Source organism: Aquarana catesbeiana, linkage group LG11, assembly GCF_042186555.1.
Source record: "Aquarana catesbeiana isolate 2022-GZ linkage group LG11, ASM4218655v1, whole genome shotgun sequence".
In the NCBI taxonomy this organism is placed as follows: domain Eukaryota; kingdom Metazoa; phylum Chordata; class Amphibia; order Anura; family Ranidae; genus Aquarana; species Aquarana catesbeiana.
The window spans coordinates 15060757-15080884 of NC_133334.1; the positions used below are offsets into that span (position 1 = coordinate 15060757).

The 20128-nt window shown below is 44.1% G+C and overlaps 1 protein-coding gene across 1 annotated transcript in view; it reads right to left on the reverse strand.

Annotated features, from left to right (window-relative positions):
• Positions 1-20128, reverse strand: part of LOC141111851 (uncharacterized) — a 46576-nt gene that overhangs the window by 1186 nt on the left and 25262 nt on the right. The window contains exons 5-6 of the mRNA XM_073604014.1: positions 17714-18199; positions 456-809 (exon numbers count right to left, since the gene is read on the reverse strand). Of these exons, the coding sequence (XP_073460115.1) occupies positions 456-809; positions 17714-18199 (840 nt within the window). The remainder of the gene's footprint in view (positions 1-455; positions 810-17713; positions 18200-20128) is intronic.

The following is a 20128-nucleotide window of genomic DNA, read 5'->3' on the forward strand; positions in this document are numbered from 1 at the left end:
CAAAAACTCATAATAAGATGGATATAGCTTGGAAAAGAAATGGGTTTTGCAAGGATTCAGCCATGGGTCCAATCTCTGGGTGAATGCTATTGTTCTCTATCTATTTCGATTCCACTTCTATCGTTCAGCATTTAAAAAAAATGCTTCCTAAAAGGTTTTTAACTCACCTGAGTCGGTTGGCATATGGGAGTGGAGACCAGTGATGCAGCACTGCTGTCTGTGCCCTCTGCTGACCAGTCCCCCTTATTGTGATGTCATCATATCATTGAGTTCTGAGAGGACCCCAAGTTAGACTACTCTGTTTTTCTTTTTACATATTCATTATTGTTTGAGGTGGAAAGAAGCTTAGTTCTAGCTTTTTTTGACAAATCTTTAAGACCCAAACCTGATTCCTGGAAATTGCAGACTATGGTGGCTACCTCTAATAAAACTATTGTCATAGCATTCCCACTCACCTTCATCTGTATATTGTATTTTTGCCGTTTTCCAGACTCCTGTATGAACATGTCGGATGGTGCAGGCGAATTGTGCTCCTTTCCACCCGGATTTGTTCAGTATTAGAATGCTGCAAAAACTGACATGGTCATTGTGTTCTTCAATGTCTGCTATGATGTGACACAAATGGGCGTCTATTCCCCGACCAACACTTCTTGGAAAACTGCAAATCGATGATTGTTTAGTTTCATTTTCTTTCATCTTCAGCCAAGTGATGTATAAATAGCTTGGATGAGTCCACTTTACACTGCAATTTACATTAATGTCATCCTTCTTCTGTCCCTTCTTTATGGTCACTTCTACCGTTGGTGTAACTAAATGAAAAACATAACAGGGGTTAAAATGAAATGCAATTTTTAGTTCTCTTTATGGTTGGCGATAAAGTTACAAAAGTATCATCTCTAATTAAAAAAAACAAATGTTCTTTCTTCCAGCCACTGCCATTTTCCAGAGGAGTGGCATAACTATTAGGCCGGGTTCGTGTGGCGGCAGGTTCGTGCCTGGGGTCTGGTGTGTTTCTGTTTACCGGTTCAGGTGCGTTTCTGGGCCAAATTTAAGCCTGAAAACGCACCTGAACCAGACCCAAAGACACACCGGCCCCTTTTTCAATTCGGACCATGGCCACCCTGGAATTGTGTGAACCGGCTCCATTGAGAGCCGGTCACCCTTGTCTGTCATGCGAAATGGATGTGGGGAAACACGCATCCAAATCGCATATGTATAAACCTGGCCTTAGAGATGTACATGACAGAAAAAATTTATTGAGATTCATTTGTTAATTTAATACTTTTGTTTCATCATATTTGTTGTGTTAGAATTATTCCAGAGTGATTTTTTCTATATTCATTGTTTTCAAATCAATTCAAAATTCTAAATGTGATGACTATATTCTATTCTATTCTGTTTTATTCTCTTATATTCCTTTATTTTTTATTCTATTTTGGTTTATTTTATTCTATTATTTTCTGTTTTATGCTGTTCTATCCAATTATATAATTGTATTTTCTGTTTGATTCCATTCTATTCTATTCTGCAGCCTAAGAAGGAATCTTCATCTTATTTAACTGTTATACCTTACTGTATTTACTGCAGTATGTTTCCATTTCACAATTTCACATTAATTTTTAAATTCAAATGTATTTTGTCTGAATTTCAATGCCTAACAAAACAATTCAAATATCTAATAACTATAGCCATAGCAGCCCACATGGTATTTAATATATTGTATGCATAGTTTATTTACCTGTAAAAACCCTGAGATTGCCATTGGGTGCTGCCATCTTGGATGTGATCAATATCATCAGCAGTGGGCATGGTTTTCTCAGTAGATGTCTCTTTTCATACCTCCCATTCCATTTTCATACCCCCCCAACATTTTGAGATGGGAATGAGGGACACCTACTAGCAAACGTATGTAGGCATAGGACACACCCCCTGCCACACCCCCTTAAAGAAGATATAACCAAAAAAAAGGGTAATTAAATCCACAAGGGCTTTTTTACCACTACTATTCCTTTATATTGGCTTTTAAAATTTACAAATGCAGCAATTTAGAATTTGAATGAAAGGTTTAGCACTGGGAAACACTTTTTGAAACATAAAAAGTGCATTTTATATATAACTATATAAATCAGACTAAATGAGGGACAAATGAGGGGGAAAGAGGGACAGAGGGACATTGCTCTAAATCAGGGACAGTCCCTCGAAATCAGGGACAGTTGGGAGCTATGCCTTTTGCTGTAACACATCCTATAGCAAGAATAAAAAAAGAAATTCATAGTGCTCCCCCCCACAAAATCTATACAAAAACCTAGTCATGCAGCCCCCAAACCATACCAGGCCACATGCACTTAACATGAGGGTCCCCCCTAAAAAAGCACCTTGTCCCCATGTTGGTGAAGACAAGGACGTTTTCACCCCAACCCTGGCCGGTGCTTATAGGGGGGTCTGTGGGCAGGTGGCTTATCAAAATCTTAAAGCCCCCATTAATAATAAAGCGCGGTATACACATTCCGTTTTTCCTTTCAACAAGCGTGTTGAGCTTACAGATCCCCACATCAACACACATGGGCGTCCGCAGAACTTTTTTCGGGGGGGGGCATAATTTTAAGGTCACCCATGTTCCACCCCTTTTTGACAATGTCATGAAGGGGAGGGGCTTAGTCATTATCACATAAAGCGTGATAACCCTCCCCCCTTCCACTGCCACATTTGGCACTGTTTGTGGGGGGAGAGTGTACCTGGTTTTGCCGTGGCAATCAGAGCCACACGCAAAACCATGCAAAATATGCTGCGACCAAGTGAAGGTATAAATAATTATACAATTAGGCAATCGATTAATTACAAAAAAATAAAAAATACACCTGCATGGTGCAACATTGGCTTAAGCCAGTGGAGATTTGAAATTCTATATGGGCACAATAGCATATTTATGCTGTTGTGCCCATATAGCTGATAATTGTGCCCTTATAGATGCTGTTGTTCCCTGCATAGCTGCTATCGTGCCCATATAGATGCACAACAACAGCTATGTGGGCACAACAGCATCCATAAGGGCACAATAGCAGCCATATGGGCACAATAACATCTTTATGCTTGTCAGAGAAGCTCCCAGAATAAACTCAGTGCCGGGCACCCTGGGGTGAGCCAGTGTGCTGCCACGCGCCCGCGCGTGTGGGTGTGCGTGTGCGCACGCTTGACGCCAATCGCCCTATTTAGGCTGTCTGTGCAATTTGTACGGTGCTGTCCGATCTGCAGCTCCCTGTATCCGTGTTCCCGTTAACCTGTCTGAACGTTGATCTCCTGACTACCCGGCTTGTCCATTGGATTATTCTCTGTCTTCTGCCTGCATCTGACCCCGGCCTGTCCTTAACCTTGAACCTGCCTGCTCCTCTGTACTACGCTGCCTGCCTGTTGCCAACTCTGCCTGTGACCGGACCTGCCTGCTCTGCTCCTGCACTGCATCTGCTGCCTGTGTTCCAGCTGACTAGTGATCACCAACCCACTTGCACCAGGATCCGGGGCTCCTTACTTCCACAAGCCAGGCTCTTATACCATTCTGTGCTCCCTTGCCTCCTGTTCATACTACCAGGGGCTGCGAACCAGACACGTAAGGGAGACCTTCGCCTGCTATTTCGGGCTCATCGGTCAGGTACATGGAAGTCTGACAATGCTATTGTGCCCACATAGCTGCTGTTGTGCATCTATATGGGCACAATAGCAGCTATATGGGCACAATAGCATCAAGATCCTGGTGTCTTGGCAACATATATATAGATATAGATATTGTTACCAGGACACCATGATGGTCTCAGCAGCAGTTATACCAGGATCATGGCTGCATGATCCTGGTATCTTTTATCACAGCCAGTGATCAGCTTTGGGGTAAAATTGAACCAAGTGGTTTTACAGCCACCTGATCACTTTTTATGGCCTATGGGCTAGAAGTGGAAATATAATAATATATATCAAAATATGTTATGTTATATATTATGTTGTACCACCAATTCTTTAGCATTCCTCAACATAACATGTAAAGCCTAGAGACCCATGATAACATCTCTATCCCTACAAACTCTAGGACTCCTTATTTTCAGTATCCCTAAAGAGGTATTACATATATTCTCTCACATTTATCATTATTTTACTCTTGAGTTTAAAAGCTATTATCAGCGCTGCCTTTGTCTCTTCCTCTTGTTGCTACTTTTTTTTTTTGGTCTCTCCTCGGCCCTGTCCTGGCATTTGTCCCTGAGATGCATGGCAAACAATGATTCAGTTGAAAATACAGTAAAAAAAATATAAAATAATACAACAAAATTACAATACCATGTATTGTATAATATTTTCTCCTTCAGTGATTGATGCCTGATTTTAGACATATGATTTTCAGAATTCTTATATACAATAAAACCTTGGTTTGAGAGTAACTTGGTTTGAGAGCATTTTGCAAGACAAGCAACATTTTTAAATACATTTTGACTTGATATACAAGTAGCATCATGTCACAACTGAGTATAAAAGAGAAGAGAGGCGCCTCTAAGTGTATCAATATGGTTACATTTAATGGAGATACAACATTAAGCAACTCACATGGTTGATGATTAAAAGAGGCACATCTGGGGTATGGCCGCGGCATGGAAGTGAGCAGACGTGTGTGAGCTGAGCTCCGTCTGACCCGCTCCACATTATCGCTTCTGCAGCAGTATCCAGCCTACGAATAGCGGACAATCAGGATTCCATGGTGGAGGAAGCATTCCCCGCAGCCCCGGTAGGACGCCTCAGCTCCGTTCCACCTCCATGGATGTCTATCTCACCGGCGGAGGCCAGCATTGTGGGGCCGATTTCAAGATGGCGCGGGGTGAGTGTTCCCAGGCAGCACACGCGGCATCCCTGATACCCTCACCACGCCATCCACCTGCATCACCTCCCCTCTCCCCCCTCACCGGGCTCCCAGTGAAGTCCCTTTAGCAGCCCAGGCTGGCATGATGCTCGGGGGACAAATAATATTGCCTCACACAGTTCGTCTCATGGCTCCCAGGCGCACTCTGCTACACCTCTCTCCTTTAGCCCTCAGATCCTCCCCCGCATGTTACCTGGGCACATAGGATCGCAAGCAGTCCTAGGGGATGGAGACCTGAGGTCACTGGGACCTTTTTGGGCTGGCTGGCCGAGAGGTGACCCCTGCACCATCGGTGTTAGTGTTATCTACTTGCCCACTGGGCATAATGTTCTCCATTTGTTTTGTATTATTTATATGTGTTTTTCTTTTTCTCCCTTTTTTTGCTAACTGGGTTATACTTACATGTTTTTTCTTTTCAGCACCTCAGACTTATTGGGTTCATTTGGCCGCAGGTCTCTCCTCATCCTCCACATGCCCCTGGGGCGGAGCCGTTAGTGACCATCCATGGCTGATCTGAAGATCGTCTCGTATAATGTCCATGGCCTGAGCTCCCCATCCAAACACAGTAAGTTGTGGCTTGAGACAAAGAGACTGGGTGCACACATTTTACTCTTACAGGAAACTCATTTCAGAACTGTCTCCCTACACACCTCTACAACCATTGGTACCTTAGCAATTCACCCTGACCTAAATCTGGTGGAGCAGTGGTAGCGATACATAAAAATTGCCCTTTCATTCCCTTAGAACACTGTGCGGATCCGGACGGCAGATTTGTCTTCTTGAAAGGCACTCTGTTCGCTCGCAAGCTTAGCCTCATGGCGCTGTATGCTCCTAATTCTAAGCAATTGGAGTCTTTGGATACGATGTTAGATGCCCTTTCCACGGGGAGGCTGGTGGTGGGGGGTGACTTTAATGTCAGCCCCGACCCACAGTTGGATAATTCCTCTGGCCGTTCTACACACTTGTTCGCCTTCCTTAAACTATTTTGTAAGACCCTGAATGCAAACCATTTGGTCGACTGCTGGAGAGTGCTTCACCCCACCGTAAAAGATTTTAGTTACTATTGCGCTACACACACTGTGTACATGCGGATAGACCTCTTATTGGTAGAATCACTCTCCGGTGCATCGATTGGATCCCTGACGATCTCCGACCATGCACCCATCTCCATCTCCCTATCTCCCCTATCGCCGGAAGTTTGTCAATGGACGTGGCGGTTAAATGAAAACCTGCTAGATGATGCAGTGGCACAAAAGCGGGTCTCAATTACCATATAACTATATTTCAAGGAGAACATGACGGGAGAGGTGGGGATGGCATCTGTGTGGGAGGGACACAAGGCCGTGATGCGGGGCAAGCTTATTTCCCAAGGATCCAGAATCAAAAAAGCACGCAGTGCGGAACTTCAGTCCCTACTGACCCAGCTACGCACCGCGGAGCTTAAACATAAACGCCAACTGATGCCACCCCTTTATGAGGAGCTTGTGTCCCATACGGAAAAAATTTCTACTCTGTTAGAAACACGCATACGGGATAGACTGACATATGTGTCTCATAAATTTTATGAGTTTGGAAACAAGTGCAGGAGGCTATTAGCAAGGGCCCTTAAAAGACAGTGCACGTCCGGTCACATACATAGGTTGCAAACTGCTTCAGGCTCCCAAACGGTATTGTCCTCCAAAATTGCAGACACCTTTCGGGAGTACTATGCCCAACTCTACCAGCTCTCTGCCACACTCGCGGGTCACACGCCTCCGCAGAAAATGGAATGTATTTCACAATACCTAGAAGAGGCATTAGCACCTCAATTGTCCACACTGATTAGTGAACAGCTTGACAGGCCTATAGCTGTGGTGGAGATCGAAGCAGTCATTAAAGACCTTCCACAAGGAAAAAGCCCTGGCCCGGATGGGTTCACCAATGCATATTACCGTAAATTTTCATCCCTCCTGTCTGATCGCATGTGCACATACTTTAATGCCCTGGCATCAGGCACTCCCCTTCCGAAGGAGGCACTGCTCACACATATTGCCGTTTTTCCAAAGGAAGGGAAGGACCCATCCACCCCAGCAACTATAGGCCGATCTCGTTGTTGAATATCGACATCAAAATCTTAGCAAAGGTCTTGGCGAATCAACTTAAACCCGTCCTACCAACGGTAATTCACCTGGACCAAACGGGTTTTATAACAGGGAGGGAGGCTAGGGACAACTCCAACCGAGCCATACAACTAATTCACTGGGCGAATCTACAGCGGCCCAGTCCACCCTGTCTCCTATTATCCACGGATGCTGAAAAAGCTTTTGACCGGGTGGACTGGGCCTATCTTCAGGCGGTACTATCCAGATTGGGTCTAGGACATAATATGCTTAGGTGGACAGGCTCCTTATACAGTTCCCCAGAAGCCCGGGTTAAGGTAAATGGGATGCTTTCTAACTCGTTTCCTATTAGAAACGGGACCAGACAGGGGTGCCCTTTATCCCCTCTGATATTCGCTCCCACACTGGAACCGCTACTCAATAAGATACGGTCCAATCCTAACATCAGGGGGTTCACAGTAGGGATGACAGAACATAAACTATCTGCATATGCCGATGACGTTCTATTTTACATCACAGACCCGCTGATTTCTCTCCCTAACATTATGGTGGAACTACGGAGATTCCATTCTTTCTCCAATTTTAAAATCAACTATTCCTCCTGCGATGCGCTCCCAACTGCAAGCCTCTTTCTCCTTCACATGGTGCTGCTCTTCATTAAAATATCTCGGCATTTACCTCCCAAATACATTTGCACAACTATATACATGTAACTTTGCCCCTCTACTCACCACGATTAAAGCTGATCTTTCACAATGGGATCATACCACTTTCTCATGGATGGGCCGAATCAGTATCTTGAAAATGAATGTACTGCCGAGAATTCTTTTTTACTTTCAGATGGTACCAATAGCGCTACCCAGATCTCTCTTCTCGGCCTTCAACAGCCTGTTCCTAAAATTTATATAGCAGGGTCGTACAACCCGTTTGGCCCTCCGCACACTGCAACGTCCTAAGGGGCTTGGGGGGCTGGGGGTCCCCTCTATACGAAGATATTATGAGGCGGTTGCCCTGCAAAGGATTCTCAATTGGCAGCACCATACAGCCACCAAATCTTGGGTTCCCCTTGAGAAATTTCTGGCTGGTCGTAATTTGTCTCACGCTCCATGGCTTCCCCAGGACTGTCGAGGCCTCTCGGACTTTGTGTCGCCGGTCTCTGTCCATGTGCTGAAGTTGTAGGATATATTGAACGCACGGGGGAAGCTGTCCCCACTTGCTCCTCTTGGGGGCTTCCCCTGGTTCACCCCAGGGGAACACCTCTCCTACTTCCGCATGTGGGCAAGGGATGGGGAGACGCGATGTGGGAGGTTTGTACACGAGCAAGGCCTAGTCTCCCTGGACTGGCTCCGCTCTCAATTCAGCCGTTTCCCTATGGACGAATGGCGCTAAAGACAATTACATCACTTTATCCGTAGTTTGCCTCATCCTGTTCGACCCCCCTCCTCTTTGACCCCGTTTGAAAGGCTATGTAAGGACTCCATTCCTCACTCTATCTCAGTGCTTTACGAGCTGTTGCAGTCTGTGGAGTCCCAGGGTAAACCAACATACAAACGAGAGTGGGAGAGGGATCTACAGCATACGTTTACGGAGACTCAATTGAGCCATCTATACCTTCTCACTCATAAGAGCTCGGTGGATACTAAGATGCAAGAAAATAGCTTTAAGCTGCTGACTCAATGGTATAGGGTCCCAGCAACCTTAGCTAGGATGTACCCGACGGCTTCTGCTGCGTGCTGGAGAGGCTGTGGGCTCCGAGGCACCTTCCTGCATGTTTGGTGGGAGTGCCCGAGGCTTCGGCCCTTCTGGCGGGATATCAGGGCTCAGATAAAAATTATTTTGGATATAGACCTACAGGATTCACCATTGGAGTTTTTGCTGCACGTGCCATCCACTCCTCTCGGCCTCTACCGCAATTCAATTCTCCCACACCTATTAAACACTGCCCGGCGTCTGATTCCCATATATTGGAAGTCAACTCCATTATGGCAGCAGAGGAGTGGATGGTGAAGTGCAAGGATAGGTATGATAAATTTTATGCTATGTGGGCCACGTGGATACATTATACATCTAACATGATGCAAATGCCACCTAATACAGCCCCCAGGCCGGCTGAATAGAGGTTGATGGTACATAATTTTTTCTTTTTCCCCTTTTTTTCTTTTTTTTCTTTCTTTTTTGAGGTTGAGACCTGTGAGCCACGAACCCCTAGGTCCTTTATCATAGTTATAGATGTACGCTTACTGCAGTTGTGCTGATTGATTGTTATACTTATTGTTTATGGGTATGACCATTCCCCCTTTTGTTCCCCCCCCTACCTTTTCATCCTGGGTTATCATGGATGCAGTGTGCGTAGCATTGTATCCTATGTAAAAGAACGTTGTTTTGCTCTGCTACTACGGTTAAAGTACTCACATACCCCTCTGTTGTTGAGGTATAACTTGATGAAGTCATATGAAGCTAGCTACTGATTGTACCAGAAGTCTTTATGTCCTAGTAACCCAATGCCCCCCCCTCTCCTGTCCCCCTATATGCCCCTCTGGGCACTCATTGTGTTATTCTTTTCTTGTTGGGTTTTGACTTTCTCTATGTATGTTATCTTGAAAATATAAAATAAAGATTATACAAAAAAAAGAGGCACATCTAAGTATGCAGACATCCGGGGTAAAGCTGTCCACATAGACAATACTCCTCACCGCCATCGACGTCATCCTTTCCACGCTGCAATCCACGAGCGGTTCAAGTCTTGCTTTCAGATCGCTCTACTGCAGGGTAGTCTTCCTGGTCACGATTGCAGACTGACAGCGGTGAGAGCCGGCGGTGCGGAGGATGGTCTATGTGGTCTATGTGGACATCTTTACCCCGGATGCCTGCATACATGGATGTGCCACTTTTAATCATCAACCATGTGAGTTGCTAAATGTTGGACCTTCATTAAATGTAACCATATTGCTACACTTAGAGGCTGGAGAAAAAGAGCAGAGGCGCCACTCTAAGTGCAATATTCAAAGCAAATTTAATAAATCTTTAAAATTGGTACTCACAAAGGTACATTGTAATCAGGCATGTAGGTAAAGAATGTACCTTTGTGAGTAAAAATTTTAAAGATTTATTAAATTCACTTTTAATATTGCACTTAGAGTGGCGCCTCTGTTCTTTTTCTCCAGCACCCAGAGGACTGCTTCTTCCGTACAAACGGGGCTGCCTTCTGTAGTTGCTTTCATATGCAATGGACTATATTTCAGCTTACATGGACGTTAAGCAGATAATAGCCGTTTTGTCTATATTGCCCATTACATTGTCTTTGCCCCAGGATTTTATTCATGTTTGTAGTTGTATACATTTTTTGAACACCTGCTCCTCATTAGGAACGATAAGGTTGGGGGGTTTTAATTGTGTTGAACCCAGCGCTCACACTTACATGTTGTTCTACACTTAGAGGCGCCTCTCTTCTCTTTTATACTCAGTAGCTCCTGATGGATTTTGCTTCTAATCCCCTTGTGGAGGCTTCCATTTGTGGATGAACATTTTATGGTTACGCAACCTGATCACATTGCTATAATCTCTTTATATGGGCTATAAACTGAAGGACTTATGCATGAATGGTTGTGGAACGAATCATTTGAGTTTTCATTATTTCTTATGGGGAAATTTGCTTTGATACACAAGTGCTTTGGATTACAAGCATGTTTCCGGAACAAATTATGTTCGCAATTCAAGGTTTTACTGTATTTCTCTATCTTAGAATACTGTCTCATTAGAATTGGAAATGTATTTCTGGGAAACGCGTCGAGGGGAGAGCCATCTTTTCTCTCCCAGCTGGTACTGTAATTACTGTAATCAACACAATTTCTATGACATGTTCTTATTGAGGAGCTCAAATTAAGAATGAAACAAACAATATTTCAGCAGGTGGGAGTGTTCTGAAACTCTCTAAAGGCGGTTACTATAAACTGAACTACAACTGTGAATATATATATTTTTATTATTCTTTTTGTATGACTTGGATGAAAAATTATTGTTAAGCTTTATTTAATGTATAATAAAAATAATCAAAATAAGAATGAAAGGTCCTCTCTTCTACGATGTGTTCTGATTATCCATTTTAACCATATTATCCATATTAAGGATGTGGTATCCAGGATGACACCAGTCTATTTCCTAATATATCTTATACAGCTTTTACCAAAAAAACTGAAATGTGTTTATTCTGCAATTCTATACTTTAAAGTGATTGTAAAGTCAGAACTTTTTTTTATCTTACTGCATTCTATGCAGTAAGATAAAAAGATTTCTGTGTGCAGCAGCCCCCCTAATACTTACCTGAGCCCCATCTCTATCCAGGTGCGGCGGCACAGAGACACAGCAGTGGCACCATTGGCTCCTGCTGCTGTCAATCAAAGTCAGTTATCTAATCAGGAATGAGAGGGGGCAGGGCCGAAACACGGCTCCGTGTCTGAATGGACACAGGGAGCTGTGGCTCGGCTCAGGTGCCCCCATAGCACACTGCTTGCTGTGGGGACACTCAACAGGAGGGAGGGGACAGGAGCACCCAAGAGAAACCTGAGGAGAGGAGGATCCGGGCTGCTCTGTGCAAAACCATTACACAGAGCAGGTAAGTATAACATGTTTATTTTTTTTTAACCGCTTGCCGAACGGCTCACGCGATATACGTCAGCAGAAGGGCACGTACGGGCATATTAATCTACCTGTACGTTGCCCTTTAAGAAGCAGTTTACGGGCGCGCGCCCACCGCGGGCACTATTAGTGTGATTATGGGTCCTGTGGACTCCATGTCCACAGGGATACCCGCAATCGTCTCACGGAGAGGAAGAACGGGGAAATGCTGATGTAAACAAGCATCTCCCCGTTCTGCCTAGTGACAGGACACTGATCACAGCTACCTGTAATCGGGAGTGGTGATCGCTGTCATGTCACACACAGCCCCTCCCCCCACAGTTAGAATCACTCCCAAGGACACACTTAACCCCTACAGTGCCACCTAGTGGTTAACCCCTTCACTGCTAGTCACATTTACACAGTAATCAATGCATTTTTAATCGCACTGATCTCTGTATAAATGTGAACGGTCCCAAAATAGCGCCAAAAGTGTCTGATCTTTTTGCGCAAACCAATCAATATACGCTTATTGCGATTTTTTTTTACCAAAAATATGTAGAAGAATACGCATCGGCCTAAACTGAGGAAAAAAAATGTTTTTTTATATATTTTTTGGGGATATTTATTATAGCAATAAGTAAAAAATAATGCGTTTTTTTCAAGATTTGCGCTATTTTTTGTTTATAGCACAAAAAATAAAAACTGCAGAGGTGATCACATACCACCAAAAGAAAGCTCTATTTGTGGGGAAAAAAGGACATCAATTTTGTTTGAGAGCCACGTCGCACGACCGCGCAATTGTCAGTGAAAGCGATGCAGTGCCAAATCGCAAAAAGTGCTCTGGTCTTTTGCCAGCCAAATGGTCCGGGGCTGAAGTGGTTAAAGTAAAAAAAAAAACAAAAAACTAGACTTTAGTATGACTCTAACCACTTCAGCCCCAGAAGGTTTACCCCCCTTCATGACCAGGATCATTATTTTTGCGATACGGCACTGCGTTAATTTAACTGACAATTGCGCGGTCGTGCAACGTTGTACCCAAATAAAATTAATGTCCCTTTTCCCCACAAATAGTGCTTTCTTTTGGTGGTATTTGATCACCTCTGCGGTTTTTATGTCTTGCGCTATAAACAAAAAAAATTACAATTTCGAAAAAAATATAAATATTTTTTTACTTTCTGCTATAAAACATCCAATTAAAAAATATAAAAGATCAAATTTCTTCATCAGTTTAGGCCAATATGTATCCTGCTACAAGTTTTTGGTTAAAAAAAAAAATCCCATTAAGCATATATTGATTGGTTTGAGCAAAAGTTATGGCGTCTGCCAATTATGGGATATTTTTATGGAATTTTTATTTATTTATTTTTTTACTAGTAATGGCGACGATCAGTGACTTATAGCGGGACTGCGACATTGCAGCGGACAAGTCGGACACTGAGTGTCACTTGACACTTTTTTTGAGGACCAGTGACCAATACAGTGATCAGTGCTAAATAATATGCACCGTCACTGTACTAATGATGCTGGCAGGGAAGGGGTTAACATCAGGGGCAAACTAAGGGTTAAATGTGCCCCTAGGGGGTGCTTTCTAACTGTGGGGGAGGTGCTTATGATGTAAGAAAACAGAGATCTGTGTTCCTGCTTAGCAGAAAAACAAGATCTCCGTCTTCTCCTGTCACAGAACAGCGATCTGCCTTGTTTACATACATACATACATTCCTGCCTCTGGAACGATCGGCATGTCCAGGCTGACATCGGGCCCCACTGATTGGCTCCTGCTGTGTCCAATCACAGCCAGAGCTGGTCGCCCGGCACCGCACATGCGCGCTCCAGACCACGAAGGGCGGAATCACATACAGGTACGTGATTTCACACAGAGAGGCCGCACTGCTGCAGTAAATGTACATGGGGCGGTCCAGAAGCAGTTAAAGTAACATAGAAACAAGAGACATAATATCCATTTTTATAATCTTTATGCCGCGTACACACGAGCGGACTTTACGGCAGACTTAATCCGGCGGACCGGAGTCCGTCGGACAATTCGATCGTGTGTGGGCTCCAGCGGACTTTTTTTCCCCAGAAGTCAGACGGACCTAGAAATAAAACATGTTTCAAATCTTTCCGACGGACTCAAGTCCGGTCGAAAAGTCCGCTTGTCTGTATGCTAGTCCGACGGACAAAAACCGACGCTAGGGCAGCTATTGGCTGCTGGTTATGAACTTCCTTATTTTAGTCCGGTCATACGTCATCACGTACAAATCCGTCAGACTTTGGTTGATCTTGTGTAGGCAAGTCCGTTCATTCGGAAAGTCCGTCGGGAAGTCAGTCGAAAAGTCTGCCGGACCAAGTCTGCTGTAAAGTCCGCTCGTGTGTACGCGGCATTAGAATAACAAAGTATCCTTTTCCATCAGAAATGTACTAGTGTAAGGAGGCTGCTACTTTAGTTCCACCTAGAGGCTATTATGTGAAACTACAGTCCTCCTAATCAACTATAGATTTTAGGTTCTGGTATAAAATACAGTAGTACCCTGGATTACGAGCATAATCTGTTCCAGAAGAATGCTTGTAATCCAAAGTACTGGTATATCAAAGCGAGTTTCCCCATAGGAATCAATGGAAACACAGACAATTTGTTCCAGTGTCACTGTTATGCCCCGTACACACGGTCGGATTTTCCGACGGAAAATGTGTGATAGGACCTTGTTGTCGGAAATTCCGACCGTGTGTGGGCTCCATCACACATTTTCCATCAGATTTTCCGACACACAAAGTTGGAGAGCAGGAGATAAAATTTTCCGACAACAAAATCCGTTGTCGGAAATTCCGATCGTGTGTACACAAATCCGACGGACAAAGTGCCACGCATGCTCAGAATACATAAAGAGATGAAAGCTATTGGCCACTGCCCCGTTTATAGTCCCAACGTACGTGTTTTACGTCACTGCGTTTAGACCGATCGGATTTTCCGACAACTATGTGTGACCGTGTGTATGCAAGACAAGTTTGAGCCAACATCCGTCGGAAAAAATCCTAGGATTTTGTTGTCGGAATGTCTGATCAATGTCTGACCGTGTGTACGGGGCATTAGTGTAAAGAGTACTGCATGTGGCCAGAGGCATACCTCCCAACATTATGAGATGGGAATGATGGACACCTACTAACAAACGTATATAGGCACAGGACACGCCCCCCTGACACACACCCTTAATGGAGAATTAACCAAAAAAATGGTTAATTAAATCTAGAAAGGCTTTTTTTTACCACTGCTATTCTTTTAGTTTGGGTTTTAAAATGTACAAATGCAGCAATTTAGAAATTGGATGAAAGGTTTAGCGCTGGGAAACACTTTTTGAAAGATAAAAAGTGTAGTTTACATAAAACTATATAGATCAGACCAAAATGAGGGACAAATGAGGGGGAAAGAGAGACATTGCTCCAAATCAGGGACAGTCCCTCAAAATCATGGACAGTTGGGAGCTATGCCAATGGTGTAGGGGGGGGCACCAGAGACACTCGGAAACACTCGGAGACCGCTCAGAGACGCTCTGAGACAATCAGGAACGGAGTGTCTGAGCGTTTCTGAGTCTCTCTGAGCAACTTCAGGTGTCTCTGAGTGTCTCTGAGTGTCTCTTAATGTCTCTGAGCGTCTCTGAGTGTCTCTGAGTGTCTCTGAGCGTCTCTGAGTGCCTCTTAATGTCTTTGAGCATCTCTGAGTGTCGCTTAATGTCTCAGAGTGTCTCTGAGTGTCTCTTAATGTCTCCAAGCATCTCTGAGCATCTAGCAGCGTCAGGTGTCTTTGAGCATCTCTGAGTGTCTCTTAATGTCTGAGTGTCTCTGAGCATCTCTGAGTGTCTCTGAGTGTCTCTTAATGTCTCTGAGTGTCTCTTAATGTCTGAGTGTCTCTGAGCATCTCTGAGTGTCTCTTAATGTCTCCAAGCATCTCTGAGCATCTTTGAGTGTCTCTGAGTGTCTCTTAATGTCTGAGTGTCTCTGAGCGTCTCTGAGTGTCTCTGAGTGTCTCTTAATGTCTGAGTGTCTCTGAGCGTCTCTGAGTGTCTCTGAGTGTCTCTTAATGTCTGAGCGTCTGAGTGTCTCTGAGCGTCTCTGAGTGTCTCTTAATGTCTGAGCGTCTGAGTGTCTCTGAGCGTCTCTGAGTGTCTCTTAATGTCTGAGTGTCTCTTAATGTCTGAGTGTCTCTGATTGTCTCTTAATGTCTCTGAGTGTCTCTGAGCGTGTCTGAGTGTCTCTGAGTGTCTCTTAATGTCTTTGAGCATCTCTGAGTGTCTCTTAATGTCTCCAAGCATCTTGGAGTGTCTCTGAGTGTCTATTAATGTCTCTAAGTGTCTCTGAGCATCTCTGAGCATCCCCGGCGCCCCCACACCTCTGACCAAATGCGGTACTGCACACCCCAGAGGCTTGAATCCTGCTTGACAACGCTCTCAAATCGAGTCAGGGTTAAAAAAGAAACAGTTCGTATTGCAAAACGTTAGTAAACCGCATTACTTGCAATCCGGGGTTTTACTGTAAATCATAAATTGATTTAAAAAAAAAAAGATGATAAAAAATGGGTTTTAACTGATAAGAAAATAGATTTAGGTAACATCTTATTTTCAATATACTATCCTGAGAAACGTTTTATTCTTTATGTGTATTTGCTTCATCTTATGGATTTCAAAGCAGTTTTAGAAGCCAGGCTTGAGAAAGGGGGCCTCTCTGCTGAAACACTTTGCCATATCTACTACCAATACTAAGTAATTGGGTGGAGCATAAAGTAAACTAAATGTGATTTAGTTAGGGTTTATTTCTAATTCAAAGCATAACTAGGTCCAAACTTTTTTTATTTTTAATTCTAAATAGAGTTGAGAGGAAAGTTTTTTTTTTTTTATTGCGGTCTCTCTTTATGTCCTGGTGATCGTTCTCACTGAGAGTGAAAGTGAAAGAAAATCCCAAATTGTGGGTTGTCACCAGAAAAGGCAACAGACAGGAAGTCACTAGTTCTGGTGACATCCAGGAATTCCCACACTTAGGAGGGATTTCCTTTCACTTCCTGTCATGGCTATGGGAACAGGAAGTGAAGGGGAATCTCCCCAATGGGATTTAGATGGCAAAAGTAGAACTGACAGGGGTTATAACACTTCCATACTAATTTGAAAGGGGGAAAAAAAAGTTTTGCAATGAGTTCGACTTTAACCACTTCTGGACCGCCCACCATCGTTAAACGTCAGTACTTTGAAGGAGGTTATCGTTGTTATGGCAGCAGCTAGCTGCCATAACCCCAGTATCCCCTTCTTCAGTAAGCAGTCCGGTTTAAGATAAAAGTGGTCTTTGTGGCGGATTTGCCACGAGATCCCTTTTATCGGCGGCGGTAGAGTGCCCCCCCCTTCCCGCCACGATCCGGTGCCCTTTACATTCCTTGTAATAGGAATAAAAGTGACACCATTAAAAAAAAAAAAAACAGTGTAAAAATGTAAAAAAAAAAGGTAAAATAAATAAGAATTTTTTAAAATTTTTTTTAACGCGCCCCGTCCCGACGAGCTCGCGTGCAGAAGCTAACGCATACGTGACTAGCGCCTGCATATGAAAACGGCATTCAAACCACACATGTGAGGTATCGTCGTGACCGGTAGAGCGAGAGAAATAATTCTAGCCCTAGACCTCCTCTGTAGCTTAAAACATGCAACCTGTAGAATTTTTTAAATGTCGCCTACTGAGATTTTTAAGGCTTTGTCGCCATTCCACGATCGGGCGTAATTTTGAAGCGTGACATGTTGGGTATCAATTTATTCGGCATAACATTATCTTTCACAATATAATAAAAATTGGGCTAACTTTACTGTTATTTTTTTAATTCAGAAATGTGTATTTCTTCCAAAAAAAGTGCGCTTGTAAGACCGCTGTGCAAATACGGTGTGACAGAAAGTATTGCAACGATCGACATTTTATTCTCTAGGGTGTTAGAAAAAAAAAGTATAATGTTTGGGGGTTTCAAGTATTTTTCTAGCAAACCTGTTTTTAACTTGTAAACAACAAATCTCAGAAAGAGGCTCGGTCCTTAAGTGGTTAAAGACTATACAGTATATTCTCCTACATATGAGAAGCTTACATCTGATGACTTGTAGAGTCCTCTGTATGGAAATGGAGTCTTTCAGGGCATCATGTTGGACTTCCAGAATAAGCTTTGCACCGTCGACTGTATCTGCGCTGGGGGTCACCGTTATGGAGCAATCACAGCTGTAGGTTCCGTTATCTGAATTTGTGATCACGGCTTTCATTTCTACCGGCAACAGCAAACTGCGCTCAAGGCCTATCTCCATCAGAGGGATAATGGCGGAGGCTTTGGCATTGCGGCCCCCAGCTGTAAGTGATTCCGGGGCAGTGAAAGAATTTGTAGACGAAGGATCATCATCCGTAGATTTCCATGAATGGATGAGCTCTTTGTGGTTTGTATCATTTTCAGAAGTTGTCATTTCCAGAAATAGATTTATCACAAGTCTTTTAGGTCTGAACCCGGTGATCTGGCAAAACAGAGTTGCCTTCTCCTTGTGAAAAACCCGTTCGTCCTTCACGATCCACAATAAACTTGGTTTCTCTGTAAAACAATGAGAATAATAGAATAGAGATGTTTAACCCCTTGACCTCCTATTTACCCCCGCCCCCTTCCTGACCAGGCCATTTTTTGCGATACGGCACTGCGTTACTTTAACTGACAATTGCGCGGTCGTGCAACGCTGTACCCAAATAAAATTGATGTCATTTTTTTCCTCCAAAAATAGAGCTTTCTTTGGTGGTATTTAAGCACTTGCCGCCCACCATATAGCAAAATGACGTTAGCAAAGTGGTTGCGATACCCTGACCGGACGTCATATGACGTTGTCAGGATATCAAGCCGTTGCGATCCCCCGGGGGTGCGCATTGCAGCGATCGTTGTTGCGGCCTGTCAATCTGACACACCACAACTCCGATCTAGGTAAAGAGTCTCTGACAGAGACTCTTTACCACGTGATCAGCCATGTCCAATCATGGCTGATCACGACGTAAACAGGAAGAGCCATTGATCAGCTTTTCCTCACTTGCGTCTGACAGGCGCGAGTAGAGGAGAGCCGATCGGCTGCTCTCCTGACAGGGGGGTCTGTGCTAATTGTTTACCAGTGCAGCCCTCCCACGGATGCCCACCCAGGACCGCCAGGATGTCACCAGGACCACCAGGGATGGCCACCACACTGGACCACCAGGTATGTCACCCTAGACCACCAGGGAAATGCCAATCAGTGCCCAGGCAGCTGCCAATCAGTGCCCATGAAAAATGCCTGCCAGTGCCACCAGTGATGCCTATCAGTGAAATGTATCAGTGCCAGCCATCAGTGCCCATTAATGCCCATCAGTGCCACCTTTCAGTGCCCATCAGTGCCGCCTTTTAGTGCCCATCAGTGCTGTCTGTCAGTGCCATCCATAAGTACCCATCAGTGCAGCCTTTCAGTGCCCATCAGTGCCACCTATGAGTGCACATCAGTGCCGCCTATCAGTGCCAATTGTCAGTGCCCATCAGTGCCACCTCATCAGTGCCATCTCATTGGTGCCACCTCATCAGTGCCGCCTTATCAGTGCCCATCAGCGAAAGAGAAAACTTACTTATTTAAAAAATTTTATAACATTTATAACATTTTATAAAATGTTTCTATGGTTGAACTAGATGGACTTGTGTCTTTTTTCAACCTGACTAACTATGTAACTATGTAAAAACAAAGAAAATTTTTTTTTTCTCAAAATCTTCTGGCTTTTTTTATTTATTTGGCAAAAAATAAAAACCTCAGAGGTGATCAAATACCACCAAAAGAAAGCTCTATTTGTGTGAAGACAAATAATAGCAATTTCATATGAGTACAGTGTTGCATGACCGCGCAATTGTCATTTAAAAAGTGACAGCGCTGAAAGCCGAAAATTGGCTTTGGGCAAGAAGGGGGGAAAGTGCCTGGTATTGAAGTGGTTAAAGTGATTGTAAAGGTTATTTTTTTTTTAAAACAAACATGTTATACTTGCTCTGTTCAAGAGTTTTGCACAGAGTGCCCCCAATCTTCCTTTTTCTGGGGTACCCCGGTGGCGCTCCTGGCTCCTCCTTTTCATCGGGTGCCCCCACGGAGGAGCGCTTCCCCTGGGGGGACCCGTGCGGGCGCGCTACCGGGTCCTGCTGCTGCGTCCAATGACACAGACAGCAGGACTCAGCCCCACCCCCCGACTCCTGTGTCACTGGATTTGTTTGACAGCAGGGGGAGCCAATGGCTCCTGCTGCTATCATTCTATCCAGTGAGAACTTGAGTCAGCGGCGGGAGCCGATGGGCTCAGGTAAGTAAATGAGGGGGCTCTGGGGGGCTGCTGCAGCAAAGAAGGCTTGGTTTGGGGGGGGCATATTAATTTTCATTTTAATTTTGTTTTACATGGAAAAGCAAAACTGACATATAGAAAGAGAAAGCTGTTAAGCATCCTTTGTTTTGTAAATGATGCAATGGGGACCCCCAAAATA